The 18,398-nt window shown below is 41.9% G+C and overlaps 1 protein-coding gene across 1 annotated transcript in view; it reads left to right on the forward strand.

The window, feature by feature from the left end:
* The first annotated feature begins 655 nt into the window (after positions 1 to 655).
* Positions 656 to 18,398, forward strand: part of Sec23a (SEC23 homolog A, COPII coat complex component) — a 53,715-nt gene continuing 35,972 nt past the window's right edge. The window contains exons 1-9 of the mRNA XM_041658497.1: positions 656 to 812; positions 5,888 to 6,133; positions 7,588 to 7,645; positions 8,188 to 8,274; positions 10,616 to 10,852; positions 12,823 to 12,902; positions 14,193 to 14,337; positions 15,768 to 15,926; positions 16,921 to 17,036. Coding sequence (XP_041514431.1) covers positions 5,913 to 6,133; positions 7,588 to 7,645; positions 8,188 to 8,274; positions 10,616 to 10,852; positions 12,823 to 12,902; positions 14,193 to 14,337; positions 15,768 to 15,926; positions 16,921 to 17,036 — 1,103 coding nt within the window. The 5' untranslated portion in view covers positions 656 to 812; positions 5,888 to 5,912. The remainder of the gene's footprint in view (positions 813 to 5,887; positions 6,134 to 7,587; positions 7,646 to 8,187; positions 8,275 to 10,615; positions 10,853 to 12,822; positions 12,903 to 14,192; positions 14,338 to 15,767; positions 15,927 to 16,920; positions 17,037 to 18,398) is intronic.

The raw sequence follows: 18,398 nt of genomic DNA on the forward strand, positions 1-18,398 counted from the left end.
ACTCTAATATGTATATATTCCATACTTTCTTCATCCATTCTTCCATTGAAGGGCATCTAGGTTGTTTCCAGGGAGAGCTTAATTTTTATTTTATTTTTTTCGGAGAGCATCTTAGTGGTGTGCAGCTCATGCTATTCTTTTTTTTTTTTTTTTTGATTTTCGAGACAGGGTTTCTCTATGGTTTTGGAGCCTGTCCTGGAACTAGCTCTTGTAGACCAGACTGGTCTCGAACTCACAGAGATCCGCCTGCCTCTGCCTCCCTCTGATGGGATTAAAGGCCTGTGAGCTACGGCCGCACGGCTCCCTGTCGCGTATTTTAACCTTAACATGACTCCCCGACTCCCGAGATCTGCAGCTTCGCAGCGGTGTCTTTCCGCCACGTCCCACTCCTTATTACTCGGGTTACAGCCTTTCCGCCGCTCGCCCCGCCCCTTCCTGAACTATCCCCGCCCTCTGCCTGGGCCACTCAGGGACGTCTTTGCTCGCCCCACCCTCTTTATTACCCCCGGTCCGTCTCTTCCGCCACTCATCCCGCCCATTACCAACTGAGCGCCCCGCCCCTTCCGGGACTGTCCCCGCCCATTGCCTCCTCTCGCCCCGCCCCTCCGCTGCCCGCCCCGCGTCGCCTCCGCCCCTTTGACGTGGCAGAGGCGGCACCAGCCATGTTGTCCAGGCCGAGGCCGTCCTGGAGGCCGGGGGCGGGGCGGTGCCGCCCCTGATTGCGGTGCCACGGCTGCTCCCGGGCGGCGGAGGAGACTGACTTTGCAAGGCGGAGGCTGCGACTGGCGCGGAGCTCGTTGGAAGGTCCGGTGGTAAGGACGGGCGTCGTTGCCACCTCTGCTCCGCCCGGGCTGGGAGGCGGGCAGCGGGGTCTTAGGACGGTGTTGGCTCTGTCCTCGTTGTCCCCAAGCCTGAGGGCGAGGAGCGCCGGAGGCTGTGTGGCCCAGCGCTGACCCGAGAGCGCTGAGCCTGTCACGGCGACCGAGCGCCCTCATCTCCATCTCCAGGACTCCTGGTTCAGGTGGAAGCCTGGGAGCGGGGTGCAGAAGGGCGGTCCGAGCAGCTGGCCCTGCACCCACCCGCACCCCCTGGATGACAGGCTTTACCATCCCTGCCCAGGGCTTCTGGGCCCTGGGCCCTCCGGGTTCGTTTCTTGACTTCATCAGGACTGCCCTAGACTTTGAACCCAGGTGACTACATCATCCGTGATTCGGCCTTGGGCCTTGGAAAGGTTAAGGAGAAAAGTACCGGGGAAAGCTGATGCCTTGGGCCCGTTCCTAATGCTCGCCTTTCGGAGCGGAGCAGTACTGTGCACTCGGGCATCCATTCTGTCGGTGGAGCTTTACTGTTTGTGGAAAAGGAAGAGTAAGATTCACAGTAAATGCAGAGGTAGACTAGAGGGATGTGAATTCATCTTCTCACCTCACCTTCTGTCTGGTCCTGTCTTAACACACTCCCACCCTAAGCCGCGAGCAGCTAGGTATATTCGCTTAAAGAAATTTAAATATAAATGCATTTAAAATCTCTTCTTTCCAGGCTCTTCAAAAGTCCACATGGTTTTAATTGTTTCTTAGACCCTATAGTATTATTGCTCAAATTTCTCATCTAACTGATGTGAAAATTAAAGGCCAGGGAAGTTTATTCCCCAAGAGCATAACATTTGTTACTCAGTTCATTTCACTGAAAATTTTACAACTGGGCCTGGGAAGATGGCTCAGAAGTTAAGAGCAACCAGTGGGTTGCTCTTTCAGAGAACCTGTACAGACGTAGACACGCACACGCGCACTCGCACTCGCACACACCCACACCCACGCACACACACACAGCGGCTCACCACTGTCTTACAACCATCTGTAACTCCATTTGTAGGGCATCCACTACTCTCTCCTGGCCTCGACAGGCACTACACACACATGATATACAGATGCACATGCAGGCAAAACACCCATACCGAAAAATGAAATGGAATAAATACATATGTAAAATATTTTACAACTGAAATGTAGAGAGGAACAATGGTAACAAATAACTAAGGAGCTTAAATTTATTTGCAATTTGTGTGTTTTTCAATTAGGAATGCAATAAGGAGGTTAAAATGGGAATACAGAAAAACAAAACTAGGGAAAGCCTTTCAAGATACTATAGGAAAATATTTGCTGTGCTATGTGAAAGTGACATGATGCTTTTGTTCTACCAGGAGGAATTATTAAAATAGCTTTCACTGCTATAAATCTTTGGAAAAACGTGACATTTCTTTAGGATGGCCTTTTGTATCTTATGTCACCCTTTTAAAAAGATGAGTTTGTTAAGTCTGCATTCTAATGATATTTCAGGGTGTGTGTGTGTTTAACAGGGTCTCCAGGGTCTCACTCTGGCAGCCTGGAACTGACAGGAGATCCACCTGCCTCTGCCTCCCAAGTGCTAGGATTAAAGTTGTGTGCCAACTTTATGTTATGTTGAATTTATGTTAGGTAATATAAAACAATGCCTGGAAAATGCTAATACTAGGTAATAAAGTGCTTGCCAAAAATTGTTATCACATTAAGGAGGTTCGCGAAAGGGCTTTTGTGCTGGGATTTGTGATTTTCAGCTTGAGCAGTTACTGCTATTGAAAGTAAGGAAGTGTTGTGCATCGCCCTGTAACTAGACCAAGTGAGAGCAGGTGCGGCCTGAGCAGAAGTTCAGAAACACAGCGGATGTCATTGAGTAAATGTAATTTTAAAGCAGAGAGGTTGGGAGGAACACACGAAGGAAATGGAAATCGTGCTCAGATATCACTCAGGTGACATTTTGCATATGCTAATAAAATACAAGCCTTCGGAGTTAGAATCCAGTCCATAGGCTGGAGAGATGGCTCAGCCAGTAAGAGCCTTGGCTGCTCTTCCAGAGGACCAGCATTTAATCCCTACTCCCCCACGTGGCAGCTCACAACTGTTTTATAACTCGAGTTCCAGGGAATCCAACACCCTCACCAAATATAAATGTAGGCAAAACAACAATACACATAAAAAGAGCAGTAAATCATTTAAGAAAGTATTCTGAATGTAACATGCTTAAAAAAATATCCAGTCTACAACCTGTTGTGGAAACTTAAACCTGGCTCTTTGGTAAACACCTTCTGAGTCTTTGAATCTTTCTCACTGAGAGAGAGCTAAACAGTGGTTCTCGGGACCTCCTTTTAAACATTGTTGAGGATCTGAAGAAAAACATGCTTACTTTTGTATCTCTTAAACAAAGACTGCTATGTGTAGTCTGCATTCCAACAGAGAGGAGAGGGGAAACAGCTGAAGATTTTTATTTATGTAACCATGTCTTACTATGTGATCTCTGCTCAGTTTCTCTTCTCCCCTTACTTTTAGTATTATTTCTTTGAGACAGGATCTCACTCTGTCAGCCTGTAGCGCAGGTTACAGTAATCTTCCTGTCTCAGCCTCTCCTAGTGCTTGGGTTGCATGTTTGTACCGTCATACTTCTCTTTGCTGGTTATACCAGACTGGTTGGTTGTTTCTCTTTTCAAGGAGAGAGCCTAGCACATAGGACAGCAGCAGATGGAAAGTCATCCAAGCTTGGTGGTTTCCAGCAACTTCATCCATTAGTGCGGAATGGCTCACAGAATTAATCCTAAGTTTGACAACACTTTCCAACCTGGTCATATCAGTATTTTTTATTGACTAGAAACTTATTTCTCAGTTTTAGAAGGAATCCCAAATCAAGATGCTGTATTGGGTGTCTGGTGAAGGCCTTTTCTCTGGTGCATACGTGGTACTTTGCCGTGTATTCTCACATAGCAGAAAAGGCAGGATAGTTTCCTGCAGTCTTTTAAAAATAAAGGCAACAAACCCATTCATTTAAAATCAGTTTTATTTCCCACCATCCTTCTTGGCAACTTTAACATCCTTATTCTTTCTTCTGAGAGTGTAGGTCCATGATTTTCAATTCTGTTTTTAAACTTAATTGAAAAATATTTTGTGTTATGTGTATGGGTGCTTTGCCTGTGTGAATGCCCGTATACCACTTGTGTGCCTGTTGTCTTCAGATGCCAGTAGAGGGTGCCAGATCCCTTGGAACGGGAGCTATAGAATCTGGTTGTGAACACTAGGAATGGAACCCAAGAGCCAGTGCTCTTAACCACTGACATATTTCTCCAGCCCTCCTGTTCCTTTGTTTCTTTTCTTTTCTTTTCTTTTTTTTTTAATGTTTATGGGTACTTTGCCTGCCTGAATGTTTTTGCATTACTTGCGTACCTGGCGTCTTTGGGAGCCAGAAGAGAGAATCAGAGCCCCCGGAACTGGAGTGACAGATATTTGTGAGCTGCCATGTGGGTGCTGAAAACTAACTTAGGTCCTCTGCAAAGAGCAGTGAGCTCTTAACTATTACCATCTCTCCAGCCTCAGTCTTTTAGCCCGATTTCCTTCATTTTTGTTGATTAGTACTTGAAATTCTGTATTTTGTTTAAATTCTTTGGCTTCCATTCATGACGAACCACTCTGTGGTTTAAAAGCCTGAGTCAGGACTGAATTCTAGATGGGAAAGCCGACACCTTAGCCAGCCACTTAGAAAGTGATAAGCTACCTGGTTGTAGCGACACACAGTTATAATCCCAGCACTTGGGAGGCTGCAGCTGGAGGGTGACCTGGATTATATAGCGAGACCTTTCAGAACGATGAGATTGACAAACAATAACCAGAAAGCCTAAACCTGGCTGTGGTTTTGCAATAGTATCTTAACATTTTATGTCTTAAAATGCCTTCACAAGTTAGGATTCAGTGTCTACAAGGAGCTCTGTGCTATGTAAATCCTGGGACTCCACTTAACAGGCGTTTGTTTGCCTTGCCTCTAGTACTCTCTACCTGGTTTCAAGAGAAGCTTTCTTGTTAGCAGAAATGCTATTAAATGCTCTCTTCTAGAAAGTCAGGTGAGAGCTTGTCATTTTTGAATTAAAAACCATGTATATTTTAGAATTTTATGATTTTGTATGCTTATTAGAATTACATAACTTACAAAGTTGATGGGAATCATAGGGTCAAGTTCCCTATTTCCTTTTTGTCCTTTTTCCTCTATACATATTTAGATAAATAATAAGGATGCTTACTATATATTTGTCATAGTTTCTTATTTTTTAAATTTTACTTATTTCTTTTGTGTGTGACTAAGTGCATGTGGCTCATTATGTGCATAGCACACATTTGGAAGTCAGAGGACAACTTTGGTTCTCTCCTTGTACCATGTGGGTCCCAGGGATCAAACTCTGGTCATCAGACTTGGCAGCAAGTTCCTTTACCCACTGGGCCCTCTTACCTTGTCAGTAGTTTTTTTTTTTTTTTTTTTTAAATATTTATTTATTTATATTCTGTCTGTGTGTACGCCTGCAGGCCAGAAGAGGGCACCAGACCCCATTACAGATGGTTGTGAGCCACCATGTGGTTGCTGGGAATTGAACTCAGGACCTTTGGAAGAGCAGGCAATGCTCTTAACCTCTGAGCCATCTCTCCAGCCCCCCTTGTCAGTAGTTTTAAGAGTGAATTAAGTTATCTAAAATCCCTTCCTCTTACTAAGCTTCACGAGCAATAGGCTCCGTAGAGCCATTATAGATTATGAGTGGAGTTACTATATTTTCATTTGGTCATAATTTTTTTTTTCAAGACAGGGTTTCTCTGTGGCTTTGGAGCCTGTCCTGGAACTAGCTCTTGTAGACCAGGCTGGCCTCGAACTCACAGAGATCCGCCTGCCTCTGCCTCCCAAGTGCTAGGATTAAAGGCGTGCGCCACCACCGCCCGGCTGGTCATAATTTTTAATGTGTTAATATTTCTGGAGGTAGGAAAACATTTTTACTTTGAGTTTCTTATGAGGCTTCTGGATTTTTAAATATCTTTAATTTATGTTTCAGACAGAAATAAGAATCAAGCACTAAAATGACAACCTATTTGGAGTTTATTCAACAAAATGAAGAACGAGATGGTGTTCGCTTCAGTTGGAATGTTTGGCCATCTAGTCGGCTGGAAGCTACGAGAATGGTTGTTCCAGTGGCAGCCCTGTTCACACCGCTAAAGGAGAGACCCGATTTACCACCCATTCAATACGAGCCTGTCCTGTGCAGTAGGACCACTTGCCGTGCAGTTTTGAATCCTTTATGGTAATTAAAATACATGGAAGTAACTACTGTGGTAAAATAGTTTAGAACTGTAATTTGTGCCGGGGTTTAGCTCAATTGATAGAGTACTTACCTAGCACACACAAAATCCTGGGTCCAGTCCCCTGCATCGCATAAACCAGCACACCTGCGATCTCAGCATTCAGAGAGTGGAGGCAGGGGAATCAGAAGCTCCAGATTATTTTTAGCTACATAGCAAATTCAAAGCCTGGGCTACATAAGATATCTCAATAAAAAGTTATTTATTTAAAGAATTCCATTTTTTTTTGTATTTGGAGTTATAGTCAAAGAAATCCCAAGAGTTTAAATTTTAGTATTCTAGTTATAATGAATTAGTAATGTAAAGAGACCAGATAAAAACATCATTATAAGAACTATTATATCCTATTAATGGTGCTGGCTATGTATGAATGGTGCTGGCTATGTATGTAGGACTTGGAAAAGTCATAAATGAGTTAGCATGATATTCAAAAGGTGCTACGTATTTCTAAGGCAAAATCTCCCCGAAACATTTTTTAAATTTCTCTTTCTTTTGCCTTTTCTCCAATCCAGTTTGCTAGGGAATGCTGTCAGGTCTAATCCAGAGCACTGTGGAGTCTTCATCTTTTACTTGGTGTTGCTAGTGCTGGGATTATAGGCGTACCCAGTCTTCCTGGTTGATGTACCATCTTAACATCTCTTTTCTTCCTGAGCCTTGAGCATACCAGCTTACTTACAGCCTGGAACTGTGTCTTCAGCTATTGTTCTGCCTCCAGTTTTTCTGTCATTGGCTTCTTTTCCTTCAGGCTGCTCTTCAAGTTTTGAAGGATCTCTTTTGTTTTTATTGGTTATCTTTGCTGCTGTCAATTTGTGTTTTGTGAGACAGTCTCACAATGTAGCCCCGGCTGGCCTGGAACTTGTTATGTGCCCAGACTAGCCTCAAACTTGCTGTATGTAGTCCTCCTGCATCTGCCTCCCAAGTGCTGGGATTGCACGTATGTGCTGCCATGCTTACCCAAGAAGGCTGTGCTGTGTGTGTGTGTGTGTGTGTGTGTGTGTGTGTGTGTGAGAGAGAGAGAGAGAGAGAGAGAGAGAGAGAGAGATGCTATTGCATAGAGGTCAGAGGACTACTTTTAAGACCTGGTTCTCTCCTTCTCCCTTGGCTCTGGGTATTGAACTGAGGTTGTTAGGTTTACTTGGCAAGCACTTTGACCCATGAGCTGTCTTGCTGGCCCATTAGTCTTTATTATTGCTACTTTATAATCTTACATTATTAAGATGGGTGTGGTAGCAGAGGCCTACTACCTGGGTTCTTACGCTCCCAGTTAAAAGCAAGTCACTTTGATCATCAATTTTAATCTGTTCATGTCTTTAAATAAAATTAATTTTATTTAAATTAAGGTCCTTGTAAAATTAACTGAAACATTACCTAACTAATCTGTCTTTTCTTAAAACAGTCAAGTGGACTATCGAGCAAAACTCTGGGCTTGCAACTTTTGTTACCAAAGGAATCAGGTAAGGACATCTCTCTTTTTTCTTTTTTTTATTATTACTGAAAAAATTTCTACCTCCTTCCTGCCTCCCATTTCCCTCCCCCTCCCTGTAAGGACGTTTCTTAAGGATGCTAATGCTGTAGTGCTGGTCATGTAGGGACTGCTTATGTGAAAAAGGATAAAATAGTTGTTTTCTTTGCGTTCATTGGTTGTGGGTGGGTGTGCATGTGCAGAGGTGAGCATGTGTAGGTAAGAGGACAGCTTGAGAGGATTTGAGTCTTTCCTCTATTCCAGGGGCTCCAGGGATCAAACTCAGGTAGTTAGTGTTAGAAACAAGAGCCCTTAGCCACTAAATCATCTCACTAGCCTGAAAATAACTTTTTAATGATTAAATGAGACCAGCATGATCTGCATAGTGAGTTCCAGGACATCCAGGGCTGCATAAAACAGAAACAACAGAAACCTAGACAAAAATTTAAATGATGAAGAAATAATTTTGAGTTTAAAACCTTATTTCTGGCAATAATTTGATAACTTTTTTTTTTGTTGTTTGTTTGTTTTCAGTTTCCACCTACATATGCTGGGATATCTGAACTGAATCAGCCTGCTGAGCTTTTACCCCAGTTTTCAAGCATTGAATATGTAGTTCTGGTAAGAACGCTAGAGTAGGTATTTAAGAAAGCTATAAGTAGGCAAGGGCTTATGTCAGAATTATTATGAAAATGGAGATCACATTAAGGGCCTGACAGCAAATTGAATTGAGCATTTCACAGTTAAGAAACCTCAAGGTCGATTTGATGAAGGTCATTTCTGACTGAAATTATCTGATGACAGTCAGAATTCAGATTAGTCCTGTCTGTAATCCCAGAACTTCGCTTGTGGAAGCAGACCAATTGGGTTCAAGGTCATCTTGGTCTATGAGTTCAAGTCCACCTGGACTTTATGAGATCCTGTCTCAAAGCAACAAAAATCACAAGAATGTGGAAATTTAAAACTATAAATGTATTTTTGAGATAGTGCCTGTCTCCAAAGCATTGGCTGGCCTGCAGCTCCCTCGGTAGTGCAGGCTTTCTCTGTCTGTCTCTCAAGGGCAGGGCTTAAAGGTGTACATCATTATGCCTGGCCAGTAAAAAGTATCTGAATGTGGTACAGGAACAGAATTGTGATTCACTAGGACTTGTCACTATGTTTGACAAACCAGGTTAGGTTTTGATTTTCTGAAGAGTCATCCAGGCTTAGGAAATTATTTTCTAAACATTATCTCATTATTATTATTATTTTAAATAATCATTTATTTTTATCTTATGTGCATTGGTGTTTTGTCTACATGTATGTCTGTGTAAGGGTGTCAGGTACCCTAGAACAGGAGTTACAGACAGTTGTGAGCTGACCTGTGGGTGCTGGGAATCGAACCCGGTTCTACTGGAAGAGCAATAGTGCTCTCAACCTCTGAGCCATCAAATTATTTAAATATAGCTGTGCTGGGTTGGCTCTGTGGTTAAGAAGACTTGCTGCTTTTACAGAGGACCTGAGTTCACTGTACAGTGCTGTGTCAGTTTGTTCAAAACTGCCTGTAACTGCAGCTCCAGTGCATCTGATGCTCTGTGCATCTGATTCTCTGTGCTGGACTCGGGGGGCACCTGCACCCACACACCCACACACAGATACATAGTTAAAAGTGAAATAAGCCCAAACAAACAAAAATAATTTTAAAAAGTGACTGTACTTTCAGAAATACACTCACGTGAGTAGTTTATTGTTTCACTCAGTAGAAGGATATTTAACTTATTTTATTTTTATTTAAGTTTTGACAAAAAACTTGGTACATGGTTTATACTTTTAAAGTAATATATATTATCTCTTGTTTTTTATCTAGCACCCCACTTTGTTATTAACCCAAGCTTGTCCTGATTTTGTTGTTCTAAGTGAGGTCTCCCTGAGTAGCTGAGACTAGAGATGTGCCCATACCTGGCCTGAACTTTGTAGTTGTTAAATGATTATTCTCATGTCTGTCATGCTGGCCTCGAGTTTCCTATGTAGATGAAGATGGCCTTCAAATCTCGGTGGTCCTGCATGTGCACTACCACACTCAGTTTGAAAATGATAAATACTTATAATAAACTAAACTTCATGTAGTTAAGTAACCCCTCATGCATGTGGTGTGTGTTGAGACAGGATCTTGTTCTACAGCCCTGGCTGGTCTGGAACTCACAGGAATCTGCCTGCCTCTTACCTTCCAAGTGCCAGGATTAAAGGCGTGTGTTAACACACCCAGCTACATATAGCTAAATATATGTGTATGCACATATTGTTTTGCAGGGTCTTTCTGTTACCCTCCTTTTTATTTTGTTTTTGGTCTGTTTTGCTATATTGTGTGTCATCCCCTACCCCTGAGCTGAGGACCAAACCCAGGGCCTCTCTGTACTTGCTAGGTCAGTGCTCTACCACTGAGCGAAGGCAGGGTCTTTGTGTGAAACCAGGCTGGCCTTGAATTTATGTTGATCCTTTTGACTTGACTGTCTTCTAAGTTCTGGCATCAAAGGCGTGTATCTCCATGAATATGCTTCTAAGTTTAATTTTTCTTTAAAATTTTTTACATTTAAATTTTAAAAATTTTATACGTGTGTGCACAGCACAGGTTTGTGCCTGCTGTAGCGTGTGTTTGGGGGTAGAGGTCAGTGCTGTCCTCCTACTGAGGATTCCGGGGCTGGACTCAGTCCGTCAGGCTTATGCCACAAGTGCTTTCCTGCTGTGTCACCTTGTCAGCCCTTTAAACTTCAGTCTTCATTCCGTGCTGTGTCCCAGAGCTCTCTCCTAGGCCACATATATAACCTGTTTCTTTTCCATGGTGACTCTATCAGTTAAAAAGAGTATGCACATATTAATATTTCACTGTTTGCAGTTTTAATTAGTTCTTGATTGACTGTCTTGAATATTGTGCTAAAATGTTAATACCTTTATAAATCCGTTTCTTACTGCATTTTTTTTAAAGCGTGGTCCCCAGATGCCTTTGATATTTCTCTATGTGGTTGATACTTGCATAGAAGATGAAGATTTACAAGCTCTGAAGGAATCCATGCAGATGTCATTGAGTCTTTTGCCACCTACAGCTTTGGTTGGACTTATTACTTTTGGGAGAATGGTGCAGGTTCATGAACTTGGATGTGAAGGCATTTCAAAAAGCTATGTCTTCAGGGGAACAAAGGATTTGTCTGCCAAACAGCTGCAGGTGAGAGAGAATGGGAGTGCTCACCCGATTCTTTGTGTACTATGTATGGTAATACTTTCTAGATGCATGCTTTTTTTTTTTTTTTTCCGAGACAGGGTTTCTCTGTAGCTTTGGACTTGTCCTGGAACTCCCTTTGTAGACCAGGCTGGCCTCGAATTCACAGAGATCCGCCTGCCTCTGCCTCCCGAGTGCTGGGATTAAAGGCGTGCGCCACCACTGCCCTGCTAGATGCATGCATTTTTAAGAAACATGATGAATTCATTTTATTATAATTGCACTATGACAAGGCTTTAACGTTAGTATTGACTTCAATTTTGTTTCTTATATAATTTAGCTGTCATAAAAATTGAAGACTTTTTACTTTTTAGTGTGTCTTTGATATCTCTTCATGCCCACATATATAACCTGTTCCATTTCTGTAAATGGCTTTATTAGAATTTCATTGTGTGCTCTTATTAGGATGTCACTCTGTGCATTGTTTAGTTAGTGATTGTATATATGCAGATGTGTGTGTGTGTGTGTGTGTGTGTGTGTAGGTCTTAGGACAACCTAAGGCATTGTTATTCATCAGGCACCCTCTACTTTATATATATATATATATATATATATATATATATTTTTTTTTTTTTTTTTAAGATTTATTTATTATGTATACAACATTCTGCCTTGATGTATGCCTGCACGCCAGAGGAGGGTGCCAGATCTCAGTACAGATGGTTGTGAGTCACCATGTGGTTGCTGGGAATTGAACTCAGGACCTCTGGAAGAGCAGCCAGTGCTCTTAACCTCTGAGCCATCTCTCCAGCCCCTTTATTTTTATATTTTGTTTATTTTGGAGTCAGGCCCTCCCCTTGGCCTGGAACCTGATGGTTAGGCGAGGCTGGCTGGCCATTAAGCCCCAGGTCTCTGTCACTCAAGTAGTGGATTAAAGGTTTGCACCACTACACCCAGATTCTTTTGTTTGTTTTGTTTTTTGAGACAGGGTTTCTCTGTGGCTTTGGAGCCTGTCCTGAAACTCTCTTTGTACACCAGACTGGCCTTAAACTCACAGAGATCTGCCTGCTTCTGCCTCCCAAGTGCTGAGATTAAAGATGTGCCCACCACTGCCTGACTCACCCAGATTGTTTAATTCATTCTGCAATTGACATAGATCTTCATGCTTTGAGGCAAATCTTTTCCTAAGTCATAAACACTCTTCCTGACTACAATGTCTCGCTCTGTAGACCAGGCTGGCCTCGAACTCACAGAGATTCACCTGCCTCTGCCTCCCGAGTGCTGGGATTAAAGGCGTAAACTACTACTGCCTGGCACATGAGTGCAGGTGCTTGCAAAGGCAGAAAAGGGCATTCGATTCCCTAGAGCTGGGGTTGCAGGCTGTGAAAGACTGGTAGGCTGATATGAGGGCCACGCGATAGAAGTGCTGATCAAACTCTGGTTTTCTGCAGCAGCTGCAAGGTTCTTAGCTGCTGAGCCATGTCTCCAGTCCCTGTGTGCTTCCTCATGCTGCTGCTGCTAAGACTGCTGTATCGGATAGCTTCATTCCTTTCTTCTTAGGATTTTACACTACTTTATTAATAATATATTTTTCTAGATTTTAACTACTATGAGAGCAGAGAGTATTTTTATTTAAACTACTATGTTCCTGCTACAGAGTACGTATTTAAGGTAATTGTTGCTGAAAAGGATAAATGCGTATAAATTAAGAAGAAAGACATTTAAGTTAACCATTAATGTATTTTGACTGCATTAGGTAAGAAGTACTCCTGAATACCTTGCATTCTCTCTTTCCTGGTGACTGTCTACTGAGGGAGCTCAGTCTCCATAGCTAGACTGTTTGCCTTCTGGGGAAAGAGACCTTATGCTTATTTTGTGTTCCTAATTTGTAGCATAGCACCGTGAACATCTTAAGAAGTTGACAAATATTGTTGAAGTAAATAAACTGATCTCACTGAATTCACATCTCTTTATAGGAAATGCTGGGACTCTCGAAAGTACCCGTAACTCAAGCCACACGTGGTCCTCAGGTCCAGCAGCCACCTCCTTCCAATAGGTAATTAATATGGCAACAGAATTCTATAATTCAAGTAGGTACTTAAACACATCATGCTCTTGCCTGGGCAGTAGTGGCTCACACCTTTAATACCAGCACTTGGGAGGCAGAGGCAAGCAGATCTTTGTGAGGTCAGCCTGATCTACAAAGTGAGTTCCAGGACAGCCAAGATTATACAGAGAAACCCTGTCTTGAAAAACTAAAACAAACAAACATCATGCCCTCAACTTGAACAAAGGCATTAGGTGATACTATAATATTTAGTATTGTCAGGGATATAAATAGATTGCAGTAATATATAATTTTAAAAAACAAACTATAGTTTTTTGAGGCACTTTCTTTTTTACTGAAATGATTCATTTCTTTATCATGATGTTAGGAGTTTAGTTTTGATATGTTTCTTTTTATTTTTAAGTTCATAAAACCTTTATGTGGTTTGAAGGCAGCTATATAAAAATAGGGCCTCAAAAACTTCTATGGGTAGCTTTCCTATAACCTTCTAACCAGAGGTGCTGTTACTAAAATTGATAGATGTGTTGATGTGTCTTCTAACTATGTTGGTAACCTTAAAACTTTAAATTAAATTGATAGCAACTGTATTCCTTAGTTTGTAGCAGTAATACAACTGGAAGTAAAAAACAGACTATAGTATGGCGCCTAGTAATAGTTCTCCCCCACTTTCTCTGGAGACAGTTTCCTATGCATTAATGAGTTTGATCTCCTGATCCTCCTGCCTCCACCTTCTTAGTGCTGGGATAACAGGCATATACCATCATGCCTGACTCATTTCTTTCTCCCTCTCCTCTTGCCTCCTTCTCTTTCTCAGTCTTCTCTTTTCCCCCACTTCCTTGGCTCCAGCCTAGGGTCTCCTACCTACTAGATAAGCCCTTTTCTGACTGAGCTAGCTCCCCAATAGCAATTGCTTTTTTTTTTGTTTTTTCGAGACAGGGTTTCTCTGTGGCTTAGCAACCGCTTTTGAAGAGACACTCCAGTGTGTTCTGCTGCTCACAGAAAATTGTGAACTGCTGGTCTGCTGTGCATCAAATATTTTTCTCTGTTTTTAGGAAAAGTTCTTAAGATATCATACTTGAAGCTGGGCGGTGGTGGTGCACACCTCTAATCCCAGCACTTGGGAGGCAGAGGCAGGCGGATTTCTGTGAGTTTGAAGCCAGCCTGGTCTACAAGAGCTAGTTCCAGGACAGGCTCCAAAGCTACAGAGAAACCCTGTCTCAAAAAAGAAAAAAAATTATCACACTTGTAAATGGCTTTTGGTTTACTGTTGTTTTGCAGATTCTTACAACCAGTACAGAAAATAGACATGAATCTCACGGATCTTCTGGGAGAGCTTCAGCGAGATCCTTGGCCTGTACCACAAGGAAAGAGACCTTTGCGTTCCTCAGGAGTGGCACTTTCTATAGCTGTAGGACTACTTGAGGTAGTGATGATGAAAATGTAGTTTTGAAATGTACGAGTCTGCATGTGTGTGTGTGTGTGCACATGAGTGTGTGTGCACATGCGTAGTAGTAAAGTTGTGAGCCGAACACCATGGTGGTGGTTGGTGTGAGTGTCCCTTTATTTTTCTCTCCTCCTTTTCTTCTTTTCATCTTTTTCTTCTTCCTTGCTCCGCCTTCATCTTTGTCACCCTTTCTTCTGTCTTGCTATGTAGTTCAGTTAGTGCTGCACTTGAACTACGGCATCCTCTTCCTTAGACTTCTGAATGTAGGACTATCGCTGTGCACCACCCTGCACGGCTCTTCTCTCATTCAATAATCGCTGTACAGTACTGTTTGTTAAGCTCCACATCTCAGGCAGTTCTGGGGCAGAAGCTAGCTGCATGTCTATTTACTAGAAGTAGCATTAGTTTTCACAGTTAAGGGCTTGGTTCTACGGACCTGCTGTTCACTTCAAATACCAGCTACAAGTAGTGGTTGTTAATTGTACTTCTATGAGTTGGGTTTTCTTCAGGTTTGATTAATGCTATAGTGTCTGGCTCAGAGAACTTAGAGAAACCTTTTACTTTACTTATAGAGTGTTACAAAAGCCACACCCTGATAGAAGAAATACATACAGTTGAGATATCAGAGAAACGGCATGTCCCTTCTACACGCCACACTCTAGAAAGCGGCATGGGTTCAGCTATCCAGAAGCTCTCCAAATCCAGTCCATATGATTTTTAAAAAGGAATTTATTTTTGCTATTTTAAATTATGTGCGTGTGTGTGTGTGGGTGCGTGTCTGTATATCTGTGTGCATGTGTGTACATCTGAGTACAGGTGCCCGCAGAGGTCAGAGGCAGAGCTGGAGGTGTGGGTGTTGGTGAGATTTCATTGGGTGTAGCTTCTCTGACATTTCTAGGAGACATAGTCTTACAGCAAACTTCCTGTTCCTCAGACTGGTTAAAGCTTCTCCTCCGTCCGCAGTGATTCCTGAGCCTCAGTGCAGGAGTTGTGTTGTGGATGTTTCAGATGGACTGTGCTCTTCCACTCTGTGTTTTCTTTGGTTGTGGTTTTCTGTAATGGTTTCCCTGTTGCAAAGAGAGGCTTCCTTGATGAGGGTGTGAGGACTATACTTACTGGTTAGACTTGGAGAAGGATGTCTTTTTCTTTAATTCATTATTATTATTATTATTTATGGGGAGGGAGGGAGGGAGGGAGGGAGTAAAAGAGGGAGAGAGTTCGTGTGTGCCGCGTGTGTTTGTATGAGGGCATGTCTGTGTGCAGCAGTCCTTGGAGGACAGAAGAGGGTTCTACTCTGGAACTAGAGCTGCTGTGTGTGGGCTGGGAAGTTATTTATTTGAGACAGAAGTGTATGTATCTGCGTTTTGTTATCCTTTACACTTTCTGACTGAGTTCCTTTTCTCCATCAGTGTACTTTCCCCAACACTGGTGCTCGGATCATGATGTTCATTGGTGGTCCTGCTACCCAGGGGCCTGGGATGGTGGTTGGAGATGAATTAAAGACACCAATAAGATCCTGGCATGACATTGAAAAGGATAATGCCAAATATGTTAAAAAGGGAACTAAGGTAATTTTTAGTTGTTTTTTTTTTGTTGTGTGTGTGTGTGAATTATTTTCTATTTGTGCAACTTTCTTCTTTCTTTCTTTCTTTCTTTTTCTTTTTTTTTTCTTTGGTTTTTTTTGAGACAGGGTTTTTCTGTGTAGCTTTGGAGCCTGCCCTAGAAATCACCCTGTAGACCAGGCTGGCCTCATACTCACATAGATTCTCCTGCCTCTGCCTCTTATATGCTGGGATTAAAGGCGTGCACCACCACCACCTGACTGTAACTTTACATTTTTAGGAGTGGTTTGCAAAGCTATATTTCACTAATGGTGATTCTTGACTCTTTGTATTTTTTATGCTTGTTGATGTCCTTGTTATTCTTATTTTTAGTTCAGGCTATTAGTTGCTGTATTGTTTGTTATTTTTTGGTAACCACTGCCATATTTTTAACAATAATTGATGTCATAATTTTTGACACTGAGCTCTTTTGTCTTCTAATGAGTTTCACATTTGAGCTCAGAATTTTCTTTTGTTAAAGCTGCTAAAAATGCTTTAGGTTTGCTTATCTTTTTTCCCCTCTCTTTTCGGATGTGTTTTTTATTTGCCTGTGGATTTAGCTAGGAAAAGGAGCTGTGTAGTTGTCTGTTTTGTGCGTGTTTGTGCTGAGGAAGAGAATGTATGACTCCCTTTAGTTGTGCTTTACTTGAAGTAAAGATGTTAAAATATCAGGCTTCAGTTATTTATCTGAGACAGATCTTTGTGTATAGTACAGCCCATGATCCTCCTGTTGTAGCCTCCCCAGTGCTGGGATTTCAGATGTCTGTCTCATGTCTGGCTGTAAGTCAGGCTTCTAGAAGTCATTTTATCATTTTTATGAAACTGTAGAAAATTGAATGAGACTAAATCATATGTAAATTATGACAAATTATTCTTTTACTCTTAAATTATTTTGATGTTAGGAAAAATATTTATTGGAAAGTTAGGCTATATTAATTATATTAATCAAAATCTCTTGTAGCATTTTGAAGCGTTGGCTAATCGAGCTGCTACAACTGGGCATGTTATTGATATCTACGCATGTGCATTAGATCAGACGGGTCTTCTGGAGATGAAGTGCTGCCCTAACCTTACTGGGTATGTATGTGTGTATCTGATAATGCCTGCTTACAGATATGGACCAACACTGAGAGATTGGGAAATGAAAAACCCACTCATCATCTTGCAGCTTCATGGCAATATTTGCTGACAGCTTTACTGTGTCTTCTTTGGATTTTATGTTACTTTTTTTTTTCTAAAAAAGCAGGATTATAAAGGCACAAGTTCTTTTGAAAAAGTTTTTTCTAAAGTTGCTCTGTTTTAGTAGTGTTTTTGAGACAGCACATTGTAGCAGGCTTTTTCTTTCGAGCTACCAACAATCTCCCATGTTGAAGAGAAGAGGCTGCTTGTTGGTTCCTGGCTGCTCAGCCCCGAAATAATCACACAGAAACTGTATTAATTAAATCACTGTTGGCCTATTAGCTCTATCTTCTTACTGGCTAGCTCTTACATATTAATTTAACCCATTTCTACTAATCTGTGTATTGCCACAAGTCTGTGGTTTACTGGATAAAATTCTGGCGTCTGTCTCTGGTGGGGCTACATGGCTTCTCTCTGACTCCATCTCCTTCCAGCATTGAGTTTAGTTTTCCCCACCTACCTAAGTTCTGCCCTATCAACAGGCCAAGGCAGTTTCTTTATTCACCAGTGACATTCACAGTATACAGAGGGGACTCCCACTTCACTCCCAAATCATGACAGGGAGACTTCTATTAGTTTACTAATGCTTGGCCTAGCTTAGGCTCATTTCTGGCTAGCTATTTTAACTTACCCTGTTTCTCTTTATCTTCCTCAGAACTTCTTACCTTTTCTTTCTGTATGTTCTACCTTTCCTGCTTCTTCCATGTCCGTCTGTCTGGTGGCTGCCTGGCTGGCTGGCCCTGGGCATGTCCCTCTTTTTCTCTCTCATTCTCTTCTTCTTTTCTTCCCCGGAGCCTACATTTCTCCTCCTATTTATTCTCTCTGCCTACCAGTCCCACCTTTCCTTTCTCTGCTTAGCTATTGGCTGTTCAGCTTTTTATGAGACCAATCAGGTGCTTTAGGCAGGAAAGATGAAGCAGCAATACATCTTTTTATAACTAAACAATTGCAGCATAAACAAATATAATAAGCCCTTAACACAGTTAAAGTAATTTTTTTCAGTGTAAACAAATGTAACTCATCTTTGCCTAATTAAAATATTATTCCACAACAGCACAACTTGAAATTTATCCATTTAAAATGTTTGTTGAGGTTTTAGTATGTTCACAAGTATATGACCGCTACTGTGATTAAATTTAGAACTCTTGTCTGGCCCTGGAGAGACTGCCTGTTTCCTGTCACTCTCCATTCCTCTTTCCTGTCTCACCACATCCTCCTGCCTAGGCAATACTACTTGCCTCTTCTGGATGTTTCCTATAA

Source organism: Microtus oregoni, unplaced genomic scaffold, assembly GCF_018167655.1.
Source record: "Microtus oregoni isolate MIOR12 unplaced genomic scaffold, Mior012 000009F_ref0000495, whole genome shotgun sequence".
NCBI classification, from domain to species: Eukaryota; Metazoa; Chordata; class Mammalia; order Rodentia; family Cricetidae; genus Microtus; species Microtus oregoni.